This window comes from Colius striatus, unplaced genomic scaffold (genome assembly GCF_028858725.1).
Source record: "Colius striatus isolate bColStr4 unplaced genomic scaffold, bColStr4.1.hap1 scaffold_34, whole genome shotgun sequence".
NCBI lineage: Eukaryota > Metazoa > Chordata > Aves > Coliiformes > Coliidae > Colius > Colius striatus.
In genome coordinates this window covers 101,370-124,480 of record NW_026908518.1, presented here as the reverse complement: position 1 = coordinate 124,480, position 23,111 = coordinate 101,370, and the positions used below count along the sequence as shown (strand labels likewise).

The window sequence follows — 23,111 nt, the reverse complement described above, 5'->3', positions numbered from 1 at the left end:
GGGGAATAAACCCAAGTACCAAAGACCTGAGGATTGTCTCCCAAGGCTCCAAAGACCATCCTTGGGAGACACCACAAGTGAAAGGAAGGAAAGACCTTTGTGGTGGAGCCCAGTGCTGAATGAACAGACCTTCTCTTATAACTCTTTGGGTTATAGAGTGTGTTTCCTCAAGTCATTCATCCCTGGCACTCACCTGGATGAACAGACAGCCTTGTCCCTTGTAAAGAAGTCAGCTTTCCATAGTCCCCAACGTAGCTTCAGTGGGACAAAGACCTTTACCAACAGTGCAGCAGCTTTGACTCCAAAGAGCTGAACTTTGAACTTCTCTAAACTGTCACTGCTTTGCTTTTGGTAGAGAAGTTTTTTAACCCTCTGAGTGCCACTTTCATGGGTCTCCCAGGATGTTTCTCCTCAGGCTCCTTAGATCAAAAAGCTCTGAATCAAAACCCTCCTTTCGTTTTGCTGTGCTGGGTCCCTACATCAGCAGCACAGCTCAGGACAATCACAGGAGGGGCTGTAGTCACAGTGGCAGCAAGGAGAGGAGTCAGAATAGTTAAATGTAACCAGAAAGACAAGAAAAAAGCAAGACAGGAGTGGCAATTTTACTGTAGCACTTCCTCCATCCACCTCAGTTACTGCTTATGTTATCCCAGCCTGCAACACTGAGGCTCCTCACATCAGAGCTGCCTAAAGCATCATCCAGCCTAAACACAACGATGCTATCTCTTCACCTGGGGTTTCTTGGTTAGTTTTTGGGGTGGTTTGGGTTTCTTTTAATGGTGGCCATCCCCTGAAGAGTGACACATTAATGCAGTGCTTCACCTCCACACACCCCCCATCTTTCTTACCTGGTTCTGAATGCCACCTCTGGGAAGTTGCCTCATCACTACATTACACAAGAGCTTTCAAACAACCTACTGCAAGCAGGGTTCTACTGATGATCTTCCTTTTGCTTCCCAAAACTGGCTGCTGTAGTTGGCAGGGAAGCAATTTGTGCTCCTGTCTGGTGTTTGGAGCCCTGGGTGTTTTCAGTGGGAGCAAGGCACTTGGAGACACCTTCCTCATATATCTCCAGCATCTGCCCTGAATGCACTCTTAGGTGTGTTCCCCCCACAGATATCAACTTGCTTGATGCTCACAGCAGCTCAGCCCTTTACAAAACAACTTCCCTCCCCCCCTGACATTTCAGGTGTTTTTATCACACTGGGTGTTGTCTAAATGGCATCATGGTCATTTCTCTGCTTGTCCTGCTTTAGGTCCATCAAGGGACAAAAGACCAGGATGAGACTCAAGTACCAAAGACCTGAGGATTGCTAAAGGGCAGGGAGAGCTCAGTTACCTCTGAAGGTCCAGGACAAAACAGAGCAGGCTACTTGGGGAATAAACCCAAGTACCAAAGACCTGAGGATTGTCTCCCAAGGCTCCAAAGACCATCCCTGGGAGACACCACAAGTGAAAGGAAGGAAAGTCCTTTGTGGTGGAGCCCAGTGCTGAATGAACAGAGCTTCTCTTATAACTCTTTGGGTTATAGAGTGTGTTTCCTCAAGTCATTCATCCCTGGCACTCACCTGGATGAACAGACAGCCTTGTCCCTTGTAAAGCTACAAGTCCCTCTTAGCTTCAGTGGGACAAAGACCTTTACCAAAAGGGGTAATATGGGTGTGCTATGAGCTGCCTGTTGTGTTTCCACAGAGCACTGAGAGAGCTCCTGGGAAAACCAGGTGCATTGATGGAAAGGGAGTTTCTTGCTCTCTCCTGCTGCCTACTGGTCAAAGTGTTTGTTGTTCTCAGAGTTTGATGAAATCCATTAAGTAGGTCAAAGGGAGGAAAAAACACCCCAATGAAAACCCAACCCCTCAAACCCCAGAATAAGTGTCTCTGCACTTGCCACAGATTAAACCTGGCACTTGCTTTGCCTTCTTGCCTTGGCAGCTGGTGCAGAGGGAAACCCTGGCTATGCAGTGTACAGGCTTTAGCAAATCCAGTGCCAGCAATGTGTGAATGAAAGTAGATGATGTTGGCACTAACAGCTCCCTTCTCTCTGCCACTTTGCCCCATCTCTGGTTTAGGAGTGTTCTTTGGATTAGTTTGGAGTTCACTTTCAATTTGGTCTCAGAAATGTCACTGATATTACAGTAAAAGCACTTTGAATGTTGCTTTTCATCTCTCTTCATATTGCATCTGCCTGCTGTGGTTCTCAGCATGATTCAGAGTGAGAGCAGCTGCTCATTGTACTGTGGTGTTGCTGTCTTCACTCACACACTGCTACTGTCAGCTTTGAAGTGCAGAATTGGACATGGAAATGCAAACTGCTTGTGAGCCATACCAAGTAAAGACTTATCAAGCCAAGATGCCAGCCTACAAAAGGGAAAAGAATCACATTACTACAGTAACTTCAGCTCAGGTCAGACCAGAACTGTCAAATGAAACAGAGATTGGCTCCAGGTTGTTATTTATACACAGTCACTATTTGTGAATAGCCCAGAGAAACACTTCTGTAATGTCCTGTTCATTCATGAGGCTCAGTGATGGCAGAAGAGCTCATTTCTATGAGTAGTGTGGTTTGGTTTGTGTGGCAAGGCTTTGGTAGCAGAGATGTGATAGATTTGGCTTCTGTAAGGAGCTGCCAGGAGCTTCCCCTAATCCAACAGAGCCAATGGCAGCTGGTTCTAGAACAGACTCACCCTGGCTGAGGCTGAGCCCATCAGTGCTGGTGCTACAGCCTCTGGAATAACATGGTCCCATCCTGCACAACACCTGCAGCAGCCACAGGAGTGAGACTATGGGAGAGAAACACCCTTATAGGCATCAAAGTCAGTGAAGGAGGAGAGAATGGGGTGCTCTAGGCTGAGAGCAGGGGTCCCCTTGCAGCCTGTGGTGCAGCTCATGGTGAGACACTGAGATCTAATGCCATGCTGTTGTGTCAGACCACACTGCTTAAGGAAGAGACCTCCAACTGTATCCTTGGAAGAGCATCCCTGGTACCACTTTGAAATGCCTCTGTACTGGCTGATATATTGTTTATAGCCTTCTCTAATTCACTTACCCCTAACCATGGGAGGAACCATTGTGCAAAGTCCTGAGGCTTCCTCACCCCTGATCTTTACACAGCTTCAGATCTCACTTGGCCCCTCTCAGAGCCAGTTTCTGCCTTCTAGGAAGCTGCAGGACCCAGGGGTATTGTGTGAGGAGATAAGCACGACCTTTTTACAGCTTGTGTGTGAATTTTGCCTGAGAAATAAGCTTTATACTCTTGGGATAAGGTGGTATGAGGTTTATTAGTGCATGTTAGTGTAAAGCTCTCCATCAATCCCCCCTTTCTCTATAAAAGTAGTAAATCCTTTCACTATTAGCACAGAGCTTCCTTATGGAGCACTCTGTCAAAGTACTTGCTCAAGCTTATGTCTCAGCTGGTGTTTCTCCCAGCTTGAGTCAGCATCCCCAGTGCTCTGACAGCACCAGAGGAAACATTTGATACTGATGCTGAATGGCAAAATCATAATTATTAGCAGAACTGTTGCCACAAGAAGTTGTTTCAAGCAGGCAAAGTTGGGTAACCATGAGGTTAATTCATTCCATAACTCTTGAAATCCCCATGATCTTGAGTTACCTGGTGAGCAATTCTTGTTTGCTTCCACATATCTTCTCAATCTGCCTCAGTTTCTTTTGCTTGATTAATATATGCACAGCAGCTCTGGTTTATTACCATACACACTCCTCCTTTAGCCAGTATTAGGTCTAATGCCATGCTGTGGTGTCAGACCACACTGCTTAAGGAAGAGACTTCCATCTGTATCCTTGGAAGAGCATCCCTGGTACCACTTTGAAATGCCTCTGTGCTGGCTGATATATTGTTTATAGCCTTCTCTAATTCACTTACCCCTAACCATGGGAGGAACCATGGTGCAAAACTGTGACAGGCAGTTGGTCTTTCAACCAAGGGATTTAATTCCCTTGTGTGTCTCCTCCAGGAATTCTCCATATACCTGGGGGTGGGTTTGAGTAGTTCAATACCTGGCTTTGGAGTATTAAATATCCCAGAGTGCACTCTCCAGTCCAACTTCTTGGTAGTGTCTTTCCAGCTTTGCCATCTCCACACAACCAGGGGCTGACTAACCTGACAAAGCTTACTCAAACTGACCTTGCTTTACACTCCACAGAAGCTGTCTGAAAGCCACCAGTAGAAGAGTCAATATATGACAAACCTTCTTTCCCCCTTCAGGATGTGGTTAACTTGTTTTTCAAGCCAAGGGGGGTTTAGTCTTGCCTGGTGTAACTTAGTCAGAAGGTTGACCACAGCATCCTGTCTGTTGTTTGGGAGAGAAAGAGGATGTGGGAGGGGTGTGTGTTGGGGGCTTTTCCACTAATAACCAAGTTGCTATGGGAACTATCATCCCATCACACCCCCTTACATCAATTCCTCATGGCCTGTTGCTGCTATCACTGAGTGGAAAATAACCAGCATGCATTTTCCTTCCTCACCCTCCTATCAAACTGTCTTTAACTGATTGCAAGTGTCTGTGTTCCCATGCAAAAGATGCATCTGAAAGCCCTGACCTCATCTGTATCTCTCTTCTGGCTGGTCATTAGATCTGTTGTTTTCCATCAATCTCTATCTCAAAGTCATAAGAGAAAGCACAGAACAAACCACAGCATTAAGGCTTAGCAAAGCTTTATTTTGGTCACTAAACTAAAATGCTGTGTCCATTGGGCAGAAGAGATGGCAGGTTTAATAAACACTTCCATGGCTCAACACTGGCTGAATCACTTCACATCCAGCACAGGTCTTCTCATCCACACTAGGAAACTGTTGGTGTTCATATAGCTAAGAAACATTAAAGCTATAAAGAGCATCTGCTCTGCCTGGATTCTCCCAGCAGTAATACAGCAGTAACATGCCTGTAAATGCTGGTTTAAAAGGGTCATATGTCCATGAGGACTGGGCTTTGCAAAGCTATTGAAGCAGGCTGGATGCTTCTATGCAGAGGCAAGAGCAGTGGAGGGGATCAACTTGCACTTAGCAGGGCAATGAGGACAAACACAGTCTCCTCAGTTGACAAACAGCAAAAGCAGCTTAAAATCCAACCAGCTAGGCAGGCAGGACTCAGCAGTATGGAATGTCTGGAGGGGAGGGTGCTGTGTTGCCTTCTGGATGGTTGTTGTCAGCAGATTTGGCTGTTTGACCCGTTGGGACAAGCTCTCTCCAGCTGCTCTTCAGGGTGCTGCTGCCTTGCTTCCACCAGCTGGAAAAGTGACATTTATACTACATTTAATGCAGCTGGGGCTACATTTGTCTGATAGCTGTGAGACCAAGACACACACAAAACTCAGCCTGGACTATCTTTTGTGCTTCTCTGTATACTTTAAGAATCCATCCTCTCTTTCCTCCCACTACTTCACATGTGAAGTGTTTTCAGAGCCTTGCTTTTAACCCTTTAATCTTCATTTCTCTACCACTGGAAACAGTCCATGAGATCTCTCTCAGGCAATACCTGAGTTGTTGTGCCAAAGTGAGAACTGAGTGAGAACTTTCATATCCAAACTGAGCTTTGGCTATGAAAGGGGCTGTTTTCTTTGTGGTCTGGGAGCATTTTCAGGTGGGTCTTTGGGTGGTTGTTGGGGGTGAGGTTTAGTTAAGCATTGTTGTTCTTTTCCCCACAAACCTAACAAAGAGTTATTTCAAGGGAGGAGGAGAAGAGGTGTAATGATAGAGAAGCACAAAAAGACAAGGGCTCATTCCTGGCATGAGCTTCCAGTGCTTCTACAGCTCAAGCTGTGTGCTTCCTTACCTCAGAAGAGAAGCAGCTTGATGCTCATGAGTGCATTGAAGGCAATACTTTTTGCCAGCAGGACTCTCAAGCCCAACACAGCCACAGACAACATGTTGGTTTTCTCCCCTTCAGCATCTGCTCAGTGACAGAGAAAAGTTGAGAGAGATCATGGCCAAGATTTTGACATTGTGACACTGTCAGAAAGTGGGGGAAAAAACCCCAAACCCACAGGTTATGAATTCAGGGAAAGACACAACAGCAAAAGGAAAGATGCTGGAGATACAAGGCAACAACATGGGAGGGGGATGTCTGGCTGTGTTGCTCTGTGTTGCTTTGCTGCTAAACCTTGGGAAAGCAGGTTCTGTTTGATGAATATGTTGTGTTTTGATACCCCTGAGAGAACAGATTTGCATGCATTTACCACCAACATGTGGCTTCACCACCTATTGAGCTAACTGACCTTGTGCAGAGGTGTCTGTGGTGTGGCAAACGTCCTCTGGTGCTGATTCTCCAGCCTCCTTTTCTGCAGCATGATAATGAAAAAGTGTTACAAAGCCATGGTCACACTTTTTAAAGGGTCAAACAAAATGCTCACATGAGCCTTCCCATGGGAACACATGGGCAGTACAGCCTGAGGCTCAGCCAGCCACTCACTAACTCTGACCTTAATGGAGAGGAGAACATTCCTCCATGCATCTGCAGAAGCCAAAAGAGCTGTTGACTTGCTTGGGGATTGGTATTTGAATGAGCTTCATGAGGAAAGAAACAATCCCCTTTTTCAAGACACCACTGTAACTGTTTGCTGTGGTTAGAAAGCCTGTTTCAGGCTGTGCCAAGATGTTTGCTGCCATGGGGCCAAGTATTTAGTCACAATTAAACCTTTAACAAGATTGTGCCTTACTTTGCTCCCTAAAAAGTAACTCCAAGTTGTTAAACAGCTCAGAACACTTATGCTTTCAACTATCTTTCATCCCCACTTGCTTAAGTACCAGGTGTCCTCCCCATTTCTGCTGGTTACCCAGCACAGCCCTCACTAGCAGGAGAAACAGCAGCAGAAGATGCTGCCCCAAGAAATGAGTCACATCTGCAGCACAAAACTGTACCTGGTGGTGTCTCATTGGCTGTAACATCTCTGCCATCATATTTGGCTGTGCAGGACACCTCTGTGCCTTTTGTCACATTGACCACCTTAACAGTGTCATACAACCCTTCTGGTGACAGGATGGGTGTAGTTGGCTGGTATATGACTTCACTAGAGGACACCTCCAAGGTGACGTTCTTGGTGTGGAACTTCCTTGCCAAACAAGCTGCTTTCCCACTGTTGCCATCTCCTTCCAGTTGCTTTGACTTCAGCACAACCACTTGAGGCTCAGAGTGGTTTCTATTGCCTGTGAAGAGACAGGGCATGATTGGGTTTGATTGCCAACTTGCCTGAGTGCTGTCACTTGAAGTTCATGTGTAGTGACTAATTCCTGGCATCACCAATGACTACCTGCCTTTTTTTCCCCTCATTATTTCTTCCTGCTGCTTCTAAAGGACAGAGGGTAAGGCTTTCCATGGGGGCTTTAACTCACAGGATTCTAAGCCTCCTTTATCCAAAGCTCATTCCTATGTGTGAACTCTTTACTTGATAAGTAAATGAGAACTTTGATGCCTTCCACTCCAAGAGTCAACTCATAACTGCTGTCTCAACAACTTAACCCCTAAAAATAACACTTCAAGGACTGTCTGGCCTATTCATGAGACAGGAGAGAATAACTGGTTGTCCTTAACTCTCCCTCCCCCAAATCTTCTAAAAGGTTTAACCAGAGAGAGAGTAACAGGACAAAGAGAAGTCAGTTTGTTGCTTCTTCCTCCAATGACTGACATCACTTGCAGAAATGAAGTGCTGCTGCTGCAATGGGGGACAAGGTTGATCTTTTCAATAACAGATGCTCAGATGCAAGAAGGACTTTTGTCTCTGAGGGGAGTAGGAGAGAAGCCATCGGAGGTCTGTGCATTGTGCATCTCCACTTCTGCAGGAGTTTCTGACAAGGTCAAGAACTTCCAGCTGGGGGGAAAGTTTTCCTCACTGGGCATTGCAGGTGCTGGGAGCTATTCCAGCACATTCAGGAGACAATGAGAAAGAGTAATAGTGGTGCCTGGTTCAACAAAAACTCTTCTGTGACCTTTCTCATCCATCTGGCTGGGGGTGAGCTGCTGGAGAGCAGCTCTGCAGAGACAGACCTGGGAGTGCTGGCTGATGATAAACTGACCATGAGCAGCAACGTGCCCTCGTGGGCAAGAAGCCAATGGCAGCCTGGGGGCATCCAGCAGAGTGTGGGCAGCAGGGCAAGGGAGGTTCTTCTCTCCCTCTGCTCTGCCCTGGTGAGGCCTCATCTGGAGTCCTGTGTCCAGTTCTGGGCTCCTCAGCTCAATAGGGACAGGGAACTGCTGGAGAGAGGCCGGTGCAGGGACACCAAGATGATCAGGGCACTGGAGCATCTTTCATATGAGGAAAGGCTGCAGGAGCTGGGGCTGTTTGGTCTGGAGAAGAGGAGACTGAGGGAGATCTTAGTTACAATTATCTCAATGGTGGGTGTCAAGAGGTTGGGACATCCCTTTTTTCTATGGTATCTAGCAACAGGACAAGGGGTGATGGGATGAGGCTGGAACACAAACAGTTCCATTTAAACATAAGAGAAAACCCTTTCATTGTGTGAGTGAGGGAGCCCTGGCCCAGGCTGCCCAGGGAGGGTGTGGATGCTCCTTCCTTGGAGCTCTTCAAGACCCCCATGGACACATCCCTGTGTGACCTGATCTAGGTGACCCTGCTTCTGCAGGGGGTTGCACTGGCTGAGCTCTAAAGGTCCCTCCCAACCCCACCATTGTGTGCTTCTATGATCTGCTGCAACATATTGTTTGTTCCACAGCCCCAGGGGCAGGTAGAGGTATAATGCAGAATGTGTATCATAAACTGATCTGAAGGGAAGAACTTGGGATGTCCATGGACAAATCTTCTGACAAGCTTCCTTGGATCATCACAATAACCTTCAGAGGTGATGCTTTAGTGTTAAGATAGCAACAAAGCTCAAGGCATGACAATCATGCCCTGGCACTGGAGTTCTGAAAGAGCCTACAAGATGCTGACAGGCTTCCAGAGGATTTGAAATCCCTGCTCTCTCATCTTCCCAAAGAGTTACTCTGAAACTTCTGCATACATTTGGGGGATTTTTTACCTTCAAAAGGGTTTTAGAGTTCAGTTTCACAACTGCAAGAGGCTTAATTTCAGCTACACAGCAGCAGCTTCGTTGGACATACAAGTAATGAACTGGAAGGGGATGTCTTTGAAGGAGACAATTGGTCTCAAAAATCACTCAATAGCCAACAAATCATTGTGATTTATTGGAAAATAAACCATCTTTGCCCTCTGATGATAAGATGGAGAAACCAGGCTGGCTCCACATACAAATGGCAGGACAAGAGTAGCAATGTGAACTCAAGAAACTGAAGGGAGTCATCCAGCATCTTTCCTTGCCAGAAAGAGCTCAGCTGGTGAAGGCTTGTTAGACACACAAGAAAAGATTTCCATGTCCACTTTGTCAGGAGCTTGCTGATGGATCTCTTTGCTCAAGAGATGCATTAAGCTTTGAGTTTTCACAGCATCTGCCTTGCAGCCTGGTCAAGAGATCCTTCAGGTGGAGCATTTTGCTCTCTACAGGGTGCTGTTTCAAGGCTTGATCAAGGGGCTCTGATTTTACTCCCTTTGCATCCCATACCCCAATACTGAGGGACTGAGGTGCAAGCCAAGTAGTACCCTGACAAAGCCTCACCTACAGCAAACAGATAGCAAAGAGGAATCAGACATTCAGTTGGACCCCAGCTCTGAATCATTTAGCAAGATTAAACTAGTACAGAAACGTCCAGGAGACTTCATTCAATGCTTTTGTACATCATCCTCATCTCAGTGCTGTCTCTCTAGTCCTGACATAATGGGAATTCATATGAATTTCAGTGTCAGCCTGCACAGCAACTTCATTTCCCTTCAGACTGCCAAAGCATGACTTTAATACTTAAAGCATCTAATTGCATTTGAGCAAGTAATACACAGAAAGCCTAAAGTCTAAGGAGCTACTTTAAAGCATCAGGGAGTCACTGGCTGAGCTGAAGGAGGAGGGAAAGGAATAAAAGTAAGAATCCAGACAAGAACAACTCAGCCAAGGTTCATACACAAAGGATGCAGCTCCCCAGTCAGTTGAGTCCTGCTCCCAAAAACAAGCCCAGCCTTAACATATAGTTAAACACATCAAAGGCTCATTTTGCTATTCCCCCCACACACATTTCCTTGCCAGGTGCTGCAACATGGTTCTGCCAGAGCCTGCTAGTCCTGTGGCTTCTTTGTTATCTGACAAGAGGCTTTTTGTGTTCTCTGACCTCCAGCATTTTTAAGCAGTCAGTAGAGTAGCAAGCTGCTTCTCTGGCACAGTGCACTGAGCAAGATCTTCAGCAGGAGCAAATCTACACAGTGCAATTGCAGCTGATAAAGAGAATGGTTTCTTTATCAGGCTCCAGAAGCATCAGCTGAGCCCCACTGTTTTGCATTGTCTGAAAACACACACACAAATCCCTACAGCTGCTTGCTTTGGGGATGGATTTATGTACATACAGGACCCTTTATGTGAGAAATAAAGAGTGGCATGCCAGCATTTCTGGGAATGAAATGGCAATTCTATGATTCTCCCTCCCTGTCCTTTGTTGAGTGTTGCTTCTTGCATCATTCCACTATTCTCTGTGGCATCTTTTACTACTTTTGACAAACAAACAAGCAAATACCAGCTTCCAGTCAATGCAGATTGGTGTTAAAACAATGGAATCTGGCAGTTTCTACTGGCCCTACACTTCCAACTGAGGATTTGCTGGTTGGGAAGAACAGATCTTCCTCCAGAATAACTTTGTATGCCTTTAGCCCTTTGGAATTAGAAATGGACTTAAATGGCTCCAAAACAGACATTTATTCCCATGCAAGACACTCAACAGCCCTGGATAGCTATTGGGATAGCTATTGGGACTAAGGGAGTCCCATGGCTTTCTGGAAGAGCAGTTTAGATATGTTTTACATGGGCCATTCTTGCAGCACTTTAAGGACTTGCAGACCTCTAGAAGCATCACAGCAAGTCTCAAGGTATGCACCTGGATAACAAAGATCTACCTAACAAATTCATCTCCTGTCCCATTAGTCACACTCCCACAGGGAATCTTGGGGTGGCACCAAATAGAGCTGGGAAGGACTAAGGCTTGTTGTAATCCCTACTCACCACAGCTGCCTTTTCAAAGCCTGGGCAACCTCATAGCCAATTTTCTTTCATTCTAAGCAGCCTTGGATATGAGGCAGCTGTGAAAGTTTAAGCCCAAGGATATTTAACCACCTTTGGTTGACCTGCTTCTACAAGGAGGGGTTGGACTAGATGATCTCTAAAGGTCCCTTCCAACCCCTACCATTCTCTGATTCTCCTCTGTCTCCATGCTAGTGGAATGATTTACCTGCTGACACTACAAATGTGGTGTTAGGGTCAAAAACTTCTCATACCAGAGAGCTAAAGACCCATCTCAAACCATCTCTCCACTGTCAGCTCATCACTGAGCTGTGCATTCCTGCTCAAAATGAGGCAGTGCAAATCCACTGGAGGATAAGACACTTCACAGTGAATTTGGGCCAGAGTGCTGTCCAGACTGGGAATAAGACACAACCACATTAAGTATTGCACACCAGCTGCTTGGGGATGATGGAGCAATAGCAATGGCTAAAAGCCACCCAGTTGTTGCTGTGAAGCCTTCCTAAGCAGACTCAAGCTGGAAACTCCAGACAGAAAGATGAAAGCAGCAGAAAGTTCTTACAATGAACCCAAACCATGAAATCCCTTCATCCCCCACCCCACATTGACAACATCTTTGCAAGGAGCAGGACACTTACTTGGTTCAACGGTGAGAGTCGTCCCGCTGCCAAAGACGAGCTTATCTGTCAGCACGCTGCTGGCACGTGTGGCAATAACTCACCCTCCTTGTGCACTCACAAATGGTGTAAGAACAGGAGTTGGAAAGCCAGATCTTTGTCCTAATCATCCCCAGGAGGCCACCTTTCCTTCCAAAACTGGGAAGGAGAAAACACTAAGTAACCAGTTCAATGATTTCAAAGTGAGGGCAGGAATCCCAAGGTCTCCTTTTCTTCCATCTTTTGCAAACCCTTTGAGCTCTGCACCCCCAGGATAAATAGAAGTATTAGAACAATGCTGCATTTGTCTCCTTAATCATTTCAGCCACCCAGCTCCTTTTTTCCCCCAAAATATGTTGCCTGTTTTCCTCCTCTAGGTTTTTGTACAGGTCCCTACGCTGCTTCTATCACTGTGGTACCCCCAGCCCTCACAGTGATGTGTTTCACTGCAAAAACTGTCTCTTCCTGCTCCTTGACTACACACAGTTTGGATTATACAGCCACGTGGCTTCTGGAGTGGTTTCTGACCCAACCTACCACACACAGAAAGGTGATGTCTGTAAATAGGGAAGGAACATGAAAAATCAGGACTTTTAGTGCCATCTCAAAGCATTTCTGACCATCTCCTTCCCCTTGAATCTGGTTTCAGTTCTGACCATCTCCTTCCCCTTGGATCTGGTTTCAGTTCTGACCATCTCCTTCCCCTTGGATCTGGTTTCAGTTCTCACCATCTCCTTCCCCTTGGATCTGGTTTCAGTGCTGACCATCTCCTTCCCCTTGGATCTGGTTTCAGTGCTGACCATCTCCTTCCCCTTCAATCTGGTTTCAGTTCTGACCATCTCCTTCCCCTTCAATCTGGTTTCAGTTCTGACCATCTCCTTCCCCTTGGATCTGGTTTCAGTTCTGACCATCTCCTTCCCCTTCAATCTGGTTTCAGTTCTGACCATCTCCTTCCCCTTCAATCTGGTTTCAGTTCTGACCATCTCCTTCCCCTTGAATCTGGTTTCAGTGCTGACCATCTCCTTCCCCTTGGATCTGGTTTCAGTTCTGACCATCTCCTTCCCCTTGGATCTGGTTTCAGTGCTGACCATCTCCTTCCCCTTGGATCTGGTTTCAGTGCTGACCATCTCCTTCCCCTTCAATCTGGTTTCAGTTCTGACCATCTCCTTCCCCTTGGATCTGGTTTCAGTGCTGACCATCTCCTTCCCCTTGGATCTGGTTTCAGTTCTGACCATCTCCTTCCCCTTCAATCTGGTTTCAGTTCTGACCATCTCCTTCCCCTTGAATCTGGTTTCAGTTCTGACCATCTCCTTCCCCTTCAATCTGGTTTCAGTTCTGACCATCTCCTTCCCCTTGGATCTGGTTTCAGTTCTGACCATCTCCTTCCCCTTCAATCTGGTTTCAGTTCTGACCATCTCCTTCCCCTTGAAGCTGGTTTCAGTTCTGACCATCTCCTTCCCCTTGAATCTGGTTTCAGTGCTCAGGAGCCTGAGGAATGTGCCTTATCTGGGCTCTGGAAGTTGGTGTCTGAGGGTCATTTAGTGCCTTAGAAAGTCTTCATGTGTTTTAAGATGAGGAGGTAGGCAAAATCATAGAATCATACAATGGTGGGGTTGGGAGGGACCTTTAGAGTCATCCAGTGCAACCCCCCTGCAGAAGCAGGGTCACCTAGATCAGGTCACACAGGGATGTGTCCATGGGGGTCTTGAAGAGCTCCAAGGAAGGAGCATCCACACCCTCCCTGGGCAGCCTGTGCCAGGGCTCCCAACACTGTGTTGCAGCTTCATCCCATCACCCCTTGTCCTGTTACTATCTACTATAGAAAAGAGGGATGTCCCAACCTCCTGACACCCACCCTTTAGATATTTCTAAGTGTTAATAAGATCCCCCTGAGCTCAGGCTCCTCTTCTCCAGACCAAACAGCCCCAGCTCCTGCAGCCTTTCCTCATATGAAAGATGCTCCAGTCCCCTGATCATCCTGGTGTCCCTGCACTGGCCTCTCTCCAGCACTTCCCTGTCCCTCTGGAGCTGAGGAGCCCAGAACTGGCCACAGGACTCCAGATGATTCCTCACCAGGGCACAGCAGAGGTGCAGCAGAACCTCCCTCACCCTGCTGCCCACACTCTGCTTGATGCCCCCAGGTTGCCATTGGCTTCTTGCCCACGAGGCCACGTTGCTGCTCATGGTCAGTTTATTATCAGCCAGCACTCCCAGGTCTGTCTCTGCAGAGCTGCTCTCCAGCAGGTCACCCCCAGCCTGGCCTGGTGCAGGGGGTTGTTCCTTCCCAGCTGCAGGACTCTGCCCTTGTCCTTGTTGAACCTCAGCAGGTTCCTCTCTGCCCAACTCTCCAGCTGGACGAGATCCCGCTGACTGGCAGCACAGCCTCTGGGGAATCAGCCAGTGCTCCCAGGTTGGTGCCAGCAGGGAACTTGCTGAGGGTCCCTCTGTGCCCTCACCCAGGTGGTTGATGAAGATGTTGAACCAGATTGGCCCCAGAACCCATCCCTGTGCAACTCCACTGGCCACAGTCTCCAACTCCATTCTGTGCCATTGATCCCACCCTCTGGACTCTGTCACTCAGCAGCTCTCCATCCACCTCACTGTCCTCTCATCCAGCCACACTGCCTGAGCTTTCTGATGAGGATGTTGTGGGAGACAGTGTCAGAAGCCTTGCTGAACTCAAGGCAGATGACATCTGCTGCTCTCCCCTCATCCAGCCAGCCAGTTCTGCACTCATAGAAGGCATCAGGTTGGGCAAACAGCATTTCCCCTTGGTGAATCCATGTTGACTCCCCCTGATAACCACCTTTTCCTTCATATGTTCAGTGATAACATTCAGGATGAGTTGTTCCATCACCTTTCCAGGGATGGAGGTGATGCTGACCAGCCTGGAGTTTCCTGGCTCATCCTTCCTGCCCTTGTTGCAGCCTGCAGTGACATTGGCCTTTCTCCATCCCTCAGGCACCTCTCCTGTCCTCCATGGTGGGCTGAAAATGATGGAGAGAGGCTCAGCAACCACATCAGCAGCTCCCTCAGCACTCCAGGATGAATCCCATCAGCACCCATTGGGTCAATCTGTATTGTTGTTCACACACACAGTGATAGTGCAGTGTTTGTGTTCAGGAGCCAGAGAGGACAATGCAAGGAGCAGGACTGAAGCCCTGGACTTCAGGAGAGCAGAGTTTGGGCTCTCCTGCTTGGAAGAATCCCAGGAGTTATGGCCTTGGAAGGAAGAGGGCTGCTTGATTTTCAGAGGTTAACTCCTCCAAGCTGAAGAATGTTTCATCTTGACAATGCAGTAAGTGAGGAAAAGGTGGCAGAAAGCTAAAGTGGTGAACAAGATGTCCCTGAATGAACTCATAAATGGGAAGTACAAAGGGAACCAAATGTGACTCAGAATCCTCTTTCTGATGCCTAGTAACTGGGAGATTACTGGTAGCAAGTGTCCTTTGCAGCCTCCTGCTCTTGTTCTTCATACATCTGCTTTTGGCCACTATTGGATACCAAGTTAAAAGCATCTTTATTCTTGTCCAATAAAGGAGTGACTGTATCTTACCTCCTCTGTGCTTTGAGACAGAGAAGAACATAGTTCTAAGCTTCAATGGAAACACTGCAATACAGTAGAATAACCCCCCCTTGCTCAACTTGTGCTGCTCAATAGGTATCTCAAACTTGTGAGATCCAAGATACAATGAGGAACCTGCTCTGGCATTGAAAGATCTCCCTGCTGTTGGAGCCACTCTGGGAAGCAAACTTGTGTATGCACACAAGCCAAAGAGACGAGAGAGGGCAGCATGCTTCTGCCTTGAGGAGAAGTCAGTGAGGGAGAGAGTTTGTGTGCAGAGTCCCAGCTGCCCCCAGTCACTGTGGTCCGTAGGTCACACAGTGACAGGCAGTTCTACACAAACACTTGTGTCAGTGCCAGCTGGTGGCTCCTCTTTCCTGTCCTTTGAAGAGCTGCATGTTGTTTTTTGCCTTCCTCTGCATTTACTCTACTTCTGATACTCTGGTGCTGTTCCAGAGAGGTTGCTGTACACTAAAACATCAGCAGCATAGCTTCTTTTTGGCAAGCATGGGAGTGTTAAACTCTCCCTGAAGTACTGCCCATACAAACACAGTCTTGTTCCTTTAGAGTGGTCAGAGCTGTAGAGCAAACTCCCAGAGAGTTGGGGTGAGATACTTTGAAGAACATCTATGGGCCAGCTGCCCCAATCTTACCAATTTCCATCATGGAATGGTGGGGTTGGGAGGGACCTTTAGAGCTCATCCAGTGCAACCCCCCTGCAGAAGCAGGGTCACCTAGATCAGGTCACACAGGGATGTGTCCATGGGGGTCTTGAAGAGCTCCAAGGAAGGAGCATCCACACCCTCCCTGGGCAGCCTGGGCCAGGGCTCCCTCACTCAAACACTGACACAGTTCCTCCTTATGTTTAAATGGAACTGTTTGTGTTGCAGCTTCATCCCATCACCCCTTGTCCTGTTACTATCTACTATAGAAAAGAGGGATGTCCCAACCTCCTGACACCCACCCTTTAGATATTTCTAAGTGTTAATAAGATCCCCCTGAGCTCAGGCTCCTCTTCTCCAGATCAAACAGCCACAGCTCCTGCAGCCTTTCCTCATATGAAAGATGCTCCAGTCCCCTGATCATCTTGGTGTCCCTGCACTGGCCTCTCTCCAGCACTTCCCTGTCCCTCTGGAGCTGGGGAGTCCAGAACTGGCCACAGGACTCCAGATGATGCCTCACCAGGGCAGAGCAGAGGGGCAGCAGAACCTCCCTTGACCTGCTGCCCACACTCTGCTTGATGCCCCCAGGCTGCCATTGGCTTCTTGCCCACGAGGGCACGTTGCTGCTCATGGTCAGTTTATTAACCAGCACTCCCAGGTCTGTCTCTGCAGAGCTGCTCTCCAGCAGGTCACCCCCAGCCTGGCCTGGTGCAGGGGGTTGTTCCTTCCCAGCTGCAGGACTCTGCCCTTGTCCTTGTTGAACCTCAGCAGGTTCCTCTCTGCCCAACTCTCCAGCTGGACGAGATCTGTTGGATGAGCTGATGGAGGTTTAATGGACTCTGCTTCATGTGCTGAAGGTGCTGATGTTCTCACCTGTCTGATTTTACTGTGTCTTGTCTGAGTTATTCTCATGAGGCTCTTGGAAGACTTTTCCTGATGACACACACCATTGTTTTCTCAGCCTCTTTGCTCTTGACCACAGTGCTGGCCATGCTTTGGGCTCTTGATTGATTGCCAGAAGCCTCTGGCTGGGTTTGAAGGTGGGGAATATCTAGTCATGACTGACTAAAGCTGCCTTTTTCATTTGATTGTGGAGCAGTTTCTGCATCCTCAAAGACACACAAGGAAACAGCATGAACTCATCCTATCACAGCCCTGTGTGGTTCCACACTCTATTACTCCACGTGTCTCTTTGCATCACTCTTGTTACCAAGCACCAAGCTCTATTTCTCATTTCCAATCCCTATCTTTAGTGCCAGTGCTGCTGTATTTTCCATTGGGAACATTGCCATGTTCATCTGCTGTTCCCTTTCCTGTGGCAAAGTGTTTTCTCCTCCTCATTCCCTCATTCCTCCCAGAAAGATGTTGAGCTATCTGATGGGACAGTGTCAGTCTCTTGAAATGTTGGCAGGAGAAACAGAACAAGCTCTAAATGCCTCCTGTGACAGACCTGGGTACTTACAGCTCTCTCTCTCTCACACTCTTTGCCTGCTGCCAAATCTTCCCAGGGCAGTGAGAACACACACAGTTTGTCACTGGGATCTCAGATGCAGTTGAACAGCCTTTTCCCTTTGGGTGGCCACAGAAACACAGCTGCCATCACAGCCTCCCACAAGCCACACTCTGCTGCAGTACCTCTGTGCCCCTTGCCAGGAAAGTCAGCTCAGAGAGGTGCAGCAAGTGCTTTGCCTTGAGGCCAACAACAACTGCCTGGGATGGATTTAACCCCCCTCTTTCCAGGTGTGCCCTGGCCCTGCCTGTGTTGCAAGCACTGTGCCCTTTGCCAGCCCTCTGCTGCTGCAGAAATAGGGGGGTGAGGTGATACCCTGTTTCCATGGGGCACCAGAAACCATGGTGTCTCTTTCTCCAAGGTGCTGTTTGCTGATGACTCCATCAGCCTCTCACACAACCAATTCCTTGGTCTGTTGCTCAAAAGCCACCTGGCCAGTGTCTGTCTGCTTCAATGAGGAGAAACCAGCCATGATCACCCTAAGGGGCAAAGATTGGAGTGATGCTGCTGCAGCAGTTGACACTGGACTGGTGGGAGGATAAATGGTTCTCTGTGAACTCAGCTGAAAGAGTTTGGCAGAGGAACAGAGCTGGCACCAGGAATCAGGCCACACAAGGAAGGAGGCAACACCTTCCCCTCTCTCCTTTTCTGTGTCAGACAAGGAGCTTTTTCTGATTTATCCACTCAAAAGAGTGGGTACACCTGAAGGACAAAGCCCTTTGTCTTTCCCCAAGCTGGGATGGTGAGGAATCCACTCTCCTGGCCCTGGAACAGCTCTGAAGGAGCATAGCAGGGACAAGGACCTCTCACAGGCACATGGGGCTTGTCCCCTACTCTGCCCTTCCTGAAACCTGTTCTTTCAAGATGGGCTGCAGTGCCCCATGAGCAGTGTCCAGCCCCAGTGCACAGCACCAGCAACACAGGATGAGTGAGCAGCAGATTGGTGCATCCCCCATCCCCCCTCTGCAGAGCTGGTCAGATGCCCAATGCCACTGAGCCCTGCAGGGATGGCAGGAGGGGAGCCAGGGGCTGGTTGGGCTGCAGCAGCCAGCACAGCTCCACAGAGCCCTGCAGAGCACAGGAGAGATGGCAATCAGCAGGGGAAGGGCAGAATGGGACAAAACCAATGAAAATGTCCTTTTCAAACGCTGATGCTGTAACTAAACATCTCTCTGGGAGCAGCACTGAAAGAGTGTGGGAATAGTGCCCAGACTCGACACCCAGAGTTGGAGCTCAGCCAGGAGGTTTCTGTTACAGCTCAGCATCGTTTCCTCTCTCTGTGCACACGAGCAGCACAGAAGTAGCGGGCAGAGTCCTGTGGGCTCAGGGCACTTAGAGACAGAGATGTCTCAGACCGGGAATTGTCCCGGGACACCGTGGCTCGACCATCCACTGCCCGTCCGTATCGAATCACTGATGAATCACGGTAGATAAAGGACACAAACTCCAGCCTGCCGCCGGGTGCCTGACGGTACCAGTACATATGGAATAGCGCGAAGTCGAAGCCGTGTCCGCGGCAGGAGAGGAGCACGGAGTCCCCGGGCGCTCGCTGCCCTCCGCCGGCCTCCACCAGCCTCAGCTGCGCCCACACGCCTGCGGACGGACGGACGGACGGACGGAGAGCGCGGGCACCGGGCACGGCGCGCCCACGGCCCGAGGACGGGCACCCGCCGCCCCAGCGCCCCCCGCCCGGCCCGGACACAGCCGCCACCCCGCTCTGGCCGCCAAAGCCCCGCGCCCGGGACAATGCCCCGCCGGCCCTCGTCGGGGCTCAGCCGCGGCTGCTCCCGCACTGGGGCAAGCCGGACACACAGCGCTTCCCTCGCTCTCCTCCTCCCTCTCTCCTCCTCACTCGCCCTCCGCTTTTCCCGGAGTCCCCTTTTCTGTCTATCCCTCTCTTACCTTCTTCTCCTCCCCCTCTCTCTCCATCTCCCGCTCCCGCTGCTGCTGCCCCACCCCGGGCTCTCTGGCACTCAGGTTTTGGTCCATGCTGCTGCAGGGCTACTCCAGGGCAACACTGGCAGCACAGTGATACACTGCTCCATCCCATCGCTTTGCTGCTCACAAAGGGTCTGTCACATCCCCTGTCATGCACCAGCATCCAGGAAAACCAAACAATGCTGTTAAAGACCACACTGAGAGCAACGTGGGGTGGGATCTTCAAACGCTGGGATACACCTTTAGCCAAAGCCACCTGGTGAGGCAACACTGGAAGATGCTGATCAAGCTGGCCCTGCCCAATCTAAAGTTCCTCGTCCCGTACAAGGGGATAAAGTCCCTGGAGGGCATATGGAGAATACGTTAAGGAAGCCAGTCTGGGTCAGTCTTGCCTCTGGCAAAGGCAAACCCAGATGTGAGACAGCTTTTCCCAAGGACCCGGCTGCACCTGGGGGATGTGGAAAGATGAGGCACTTCAGTCCCTCCTGGGGATTAGATTGTGGGTGAGAATAGCCTATAACCTGAACTGTATGAAGTTCCTTGCTTTGGAGCCCAAAAGTCATGAGTTAAATGAACTTGACACACACATTAGAGGGAGAGCCCATAGACTAAGGCAATGAGAAATGTGTGTGTGTGTGTATAGAAACACCCACGGGAAAACTGCAGACTGGTGTGGTGAGAAATTGCATTGTGCATTCCTCCAGATATTAGTTTGTTATTGTTACTGTTATGATTATTTCTTGTCTCCTTGTGCTGCAGTGAGAAACTCAAACCATGGTCACTGCAGCGTTCAGCAAAGCTCAGAGCGATGCTGGGGGGACACTGCGCTGGCTCTGGACCAAGGAGAGACTAAATCCTGTCTTTGAGCCCGGTTCACACAGAAGGGCTGAGAAACGGAGCTGCCACCAGGACATCAGGGCTCACATGGAAGGATCCGACATGTGCCCCTCCCTATCTCTCAGTCACACAAGGAGCTTTTCCAGCTTTTCTCATTCAGAGAGGCAAGGTTTTACATCTGGAGGATAAACCCCCTTTGTATTTCAAAAGCTGGAATGGTGAGGAATTCACACTCTTATCCCTTTGAACAGCTCTGAATGAGCACAGCAGGGACAAGGACGTCTCACAGGCAAGTGGGGCTTGTTCTCTACATTTCCCTCCTGAAACCTTTTCCTTCAAGAGAGGCTGCAGTGCCCGATGAGCAGTGTCCAGCCCCAGTGCACAGCACCAGATGAGTGACAAGTTGGTGTCTGTTTGGAAACTTGCAGTGCCAGGAAAGGAGCTCTTGCAGAAAGGTCAGAAACACCTGTAGTGTGCAGTGATGGCTCCTCTCTCCCTTTACTTCCAAATGGTACCGAGCACCCTCAGCATTCACTGTCTCCAAGCCACCTGCAGCCTGTGCTGGGACGCTGCCAGGAGGTTTCTGTTACAGCTCAGATGCAATTCCTGTCTCCGTGGGCGTTGCACAGAAGTAGCGGGCAGAGTCCTGTGGGCTCAGGGCACTTAGAGACAGAGATGTCTCAGACCGGGAATTGTCCCGGGACACCGTGGCTCGACCATCCACTGCCCGTCCGTATCGAATTACTGATGAATCATGGTAGATAAAGGACACCCACTCCATTCTGCCGCCGGGTGCCTGACGGTACCAATACATATAGTATACTCCGAGGTCGAAGCCGTGTCCGCGGCAGGAGAGGAGCACGGAGTCCCCGGGCGCTCGCTGACCTCCGCCGGCCTCCACCAGTTTCCACTCCGCCCACACGCCTGCGGACGGACGGACGGACGGAGAGCGCGGGCACCGGGCACGGCGCGCCCACGGCCCGAGGACGGGCACCCGCCGCCCCAGCGCCCCCCGCCCGGCCCGGACACAGCCGCCACCCCGCTCTGGCCGCCAAAGCCCCGCGCCCGGGACAATGCCCCGCCGGCCCTCGTCGGGGCTCAGCCGCGGCTGCTCCCGCACTGGGGCAAGCCGGACACACAGCGCTTCCCTCGCTCTCCTCCTCCCTCTCTCCTCCTCACTCGCCCTCGCCCTCTCCCGCCTTCTCTCTCTCCCTCTCCTCCTCCTCTCTCTCCATCTCCCGCCGCCCCAGCCCCGGGCTCGCCGCCCTCCCCGCCCGCCGCCTCTCACCTGCCGGCCCCAAGGCCAAGCCCAAGCCCAGCAGCCACGGCCCCAGCCCGGCCGCCATCGGCGGAACAAGGGCCCGGCGGGGCCGCACACGAGCCGAGCGGAGCCGAGCTCGGGCCCGCCGCTGCCCGCCCCGTCGCCTCGGCCCCTCGCCGCCACAGCGCCCGCGCCTCTGCCCGAAGCCCGCACGGCCGCCCCGGCCCGGCCCGGCCCCCCGCACCAAACGCCCCTCCGAGCACCCACACGGCCGCCGCACCGCAAGGGGCGGGACAAGGGCCCGCGGCATCCTGGGCTGTGTTAGACACGGCGCTGCCAGCATGCCAAGCCACATCATCCTTCCCTCACAACTGCGGTCTCAGCACTCTGCATCTTCTTATCTCTGTACTGCTCCACGGTCTGGGTAACTCTTACATGGTTGTCTCAGCTGCCTGAGCAGAGTGTTGCTCCTGTGTCACGGCGAGAGCTGAGCAGAGGGACAGCCTGGAAGCAGCCCAGGAAGATGGACGAGACTGCTGTGTCCTTGCTCAGCTCTCTGACTGATGACAGTACAAGAAATACTCTGGTTCTTACTTTACCACAGAAAGTAAAGCATTGTGTTAAAAGTATTCTCTCTGAGATCCTCTATAAAGTGCTGAAACGAACGTGTGCTAGAAGTTCTGAGCTCATTAGATGGATTGAGAGGCAGAGAAGGAGGTTGCAAAGATGTCAGCAGCAGCCATTGTAACTCTCCTCTAGGAGAAAACCATCGCTGAGGAGAAATGCACTGGGAAAAAAGATTGCTCCTGTTCATTGAATCAATGAGGAAAGGAAGAAAACCTCCCCCAGAAACAGGCAGAGGAGGCTCATGCTGAAGGGGACAAGAGGAATTTCCTTAAGCCTCCCCACACCATCCTCTGGTTCCAGCAAAGCTGGGCAATGAAACAACAGATTTCTTTGTCCCTCGTGGAGCAAGTGGTTCAGTACTTACAGATTGGAAAAGGTCCTTCGTGTAAACTTAAAACCAATGGAACTGGTGCCACTGGGAAAAGAACTTGCAGACAATTTTGACAGGCAATGCAGTGTCTCCATGCAAATGCTGTTCATTCCTTGTTCTGTGTGCCAGTGTCCCTTCCCTCTGCCGGGTGAGCTTTGCTAGGCACAAACAACAGCTTTCTCTGATAACCTGCTGCAGCTCCATGTTCCTGCAGAGAATGCCCAGATAGCCCAGATGTGTCTGTTACTCCAGAAAGGGAAAGGGGATGCAGACACTGCAGAGGCTCCAAGGCAGTAACACCCCTGCTTTGGGCACCGGGAAAACCGGGAGGTGCAAAGGTTTCCCCGATAAAATTGACTCGAAGCCCAAAGCACAAACGGTAAGAAATCAAATCAATATCCCGTCAAACTGGAAGCTAGGAAACATCAGGAAACACTTGTTCTTTCTCTTCTTCTTTTAATAAGGACCATGGAGGGAATGTCAAGCACAACTTCACACTCCTACTGCTCTGCTCTGAAAGCCTCATGCTCAAGAACATCGACCAGCTCAGGACCTGAGGAAAATCAACGCCCTGACAGTTATGTCCAGCCCGTGATGCCAAA

General features: G+C 50.0%; 2 protein-coding genes across 2 annotated transcripts in view; both read right to left on the bottom strand.

Annotated features, from left to right (window-relative positions):
* Nucleotides 1-23,111, bottom strand: part of LOC133629220 (M1-specific T cell receptor alpha chain-like) — a 61,055-nt gene that overhangs the window by 15,135 nt on the left and 22,809 nt on the right. The window lies entirely within an intron of this gene.
* Nucleotides 4,656-21,682, bottom strand: LOC133629223 (Ig heavy chain Mem5-like). Its single transcript, XM_062019882.1, has 8 exons — nucleotides 21,540-21,682; nucleotides 20,872-21,175; nucleotides 13,849-13,866; nucleotides 11,722-11,777; nucleotides 6,875-7,159; nucleotides 6,232-6,294; nucleotides 5,790-5,906; nucleotides 4,656-5,243 (listed from the first exon to the last, which is right to left on the bottom strand). Exons 1-7 carry the CDS (start codon nucleotides 21,595-21,597, stop codon nucleotides 5,791-5,793), a joined length of 900 nt encoding a protein of 299 aa, XP_061875866.1. The 5' UTR covers nucleotides 21,598-21,682; the 3' UTR covers nucleotides 4,656-5,243; nucleotide 5,790.

What these genes read in the sequence shown, in the direction of transcription:
- LOC133629223 (XM_062019882.1), bottom strand. Translation starts at nt 21,597, where the DNA reads ATGGCGGCCGGGCTGGGGCCGTGGCTGCTGGGCTTGGGCTTGGCCTTG. An exon ending in GACTCTCACCGTTGAACCAA is followed by an intron (nt 7,160 to 11,721) that starts GTAAGTGTCCTG and finishes GTCTCTTCACAG; the next exon opens with GCAATAGAAACCACTCTGAG. An exon ending in AGCCAATGAGACACCACCAG is followed by an intron (nt 6,295 to 6,874) that starts GTACAGTTTTGT and finishes ATCATGCTGCAG; the next exon opens with AAAAGGAGGCTGGAGAATCA.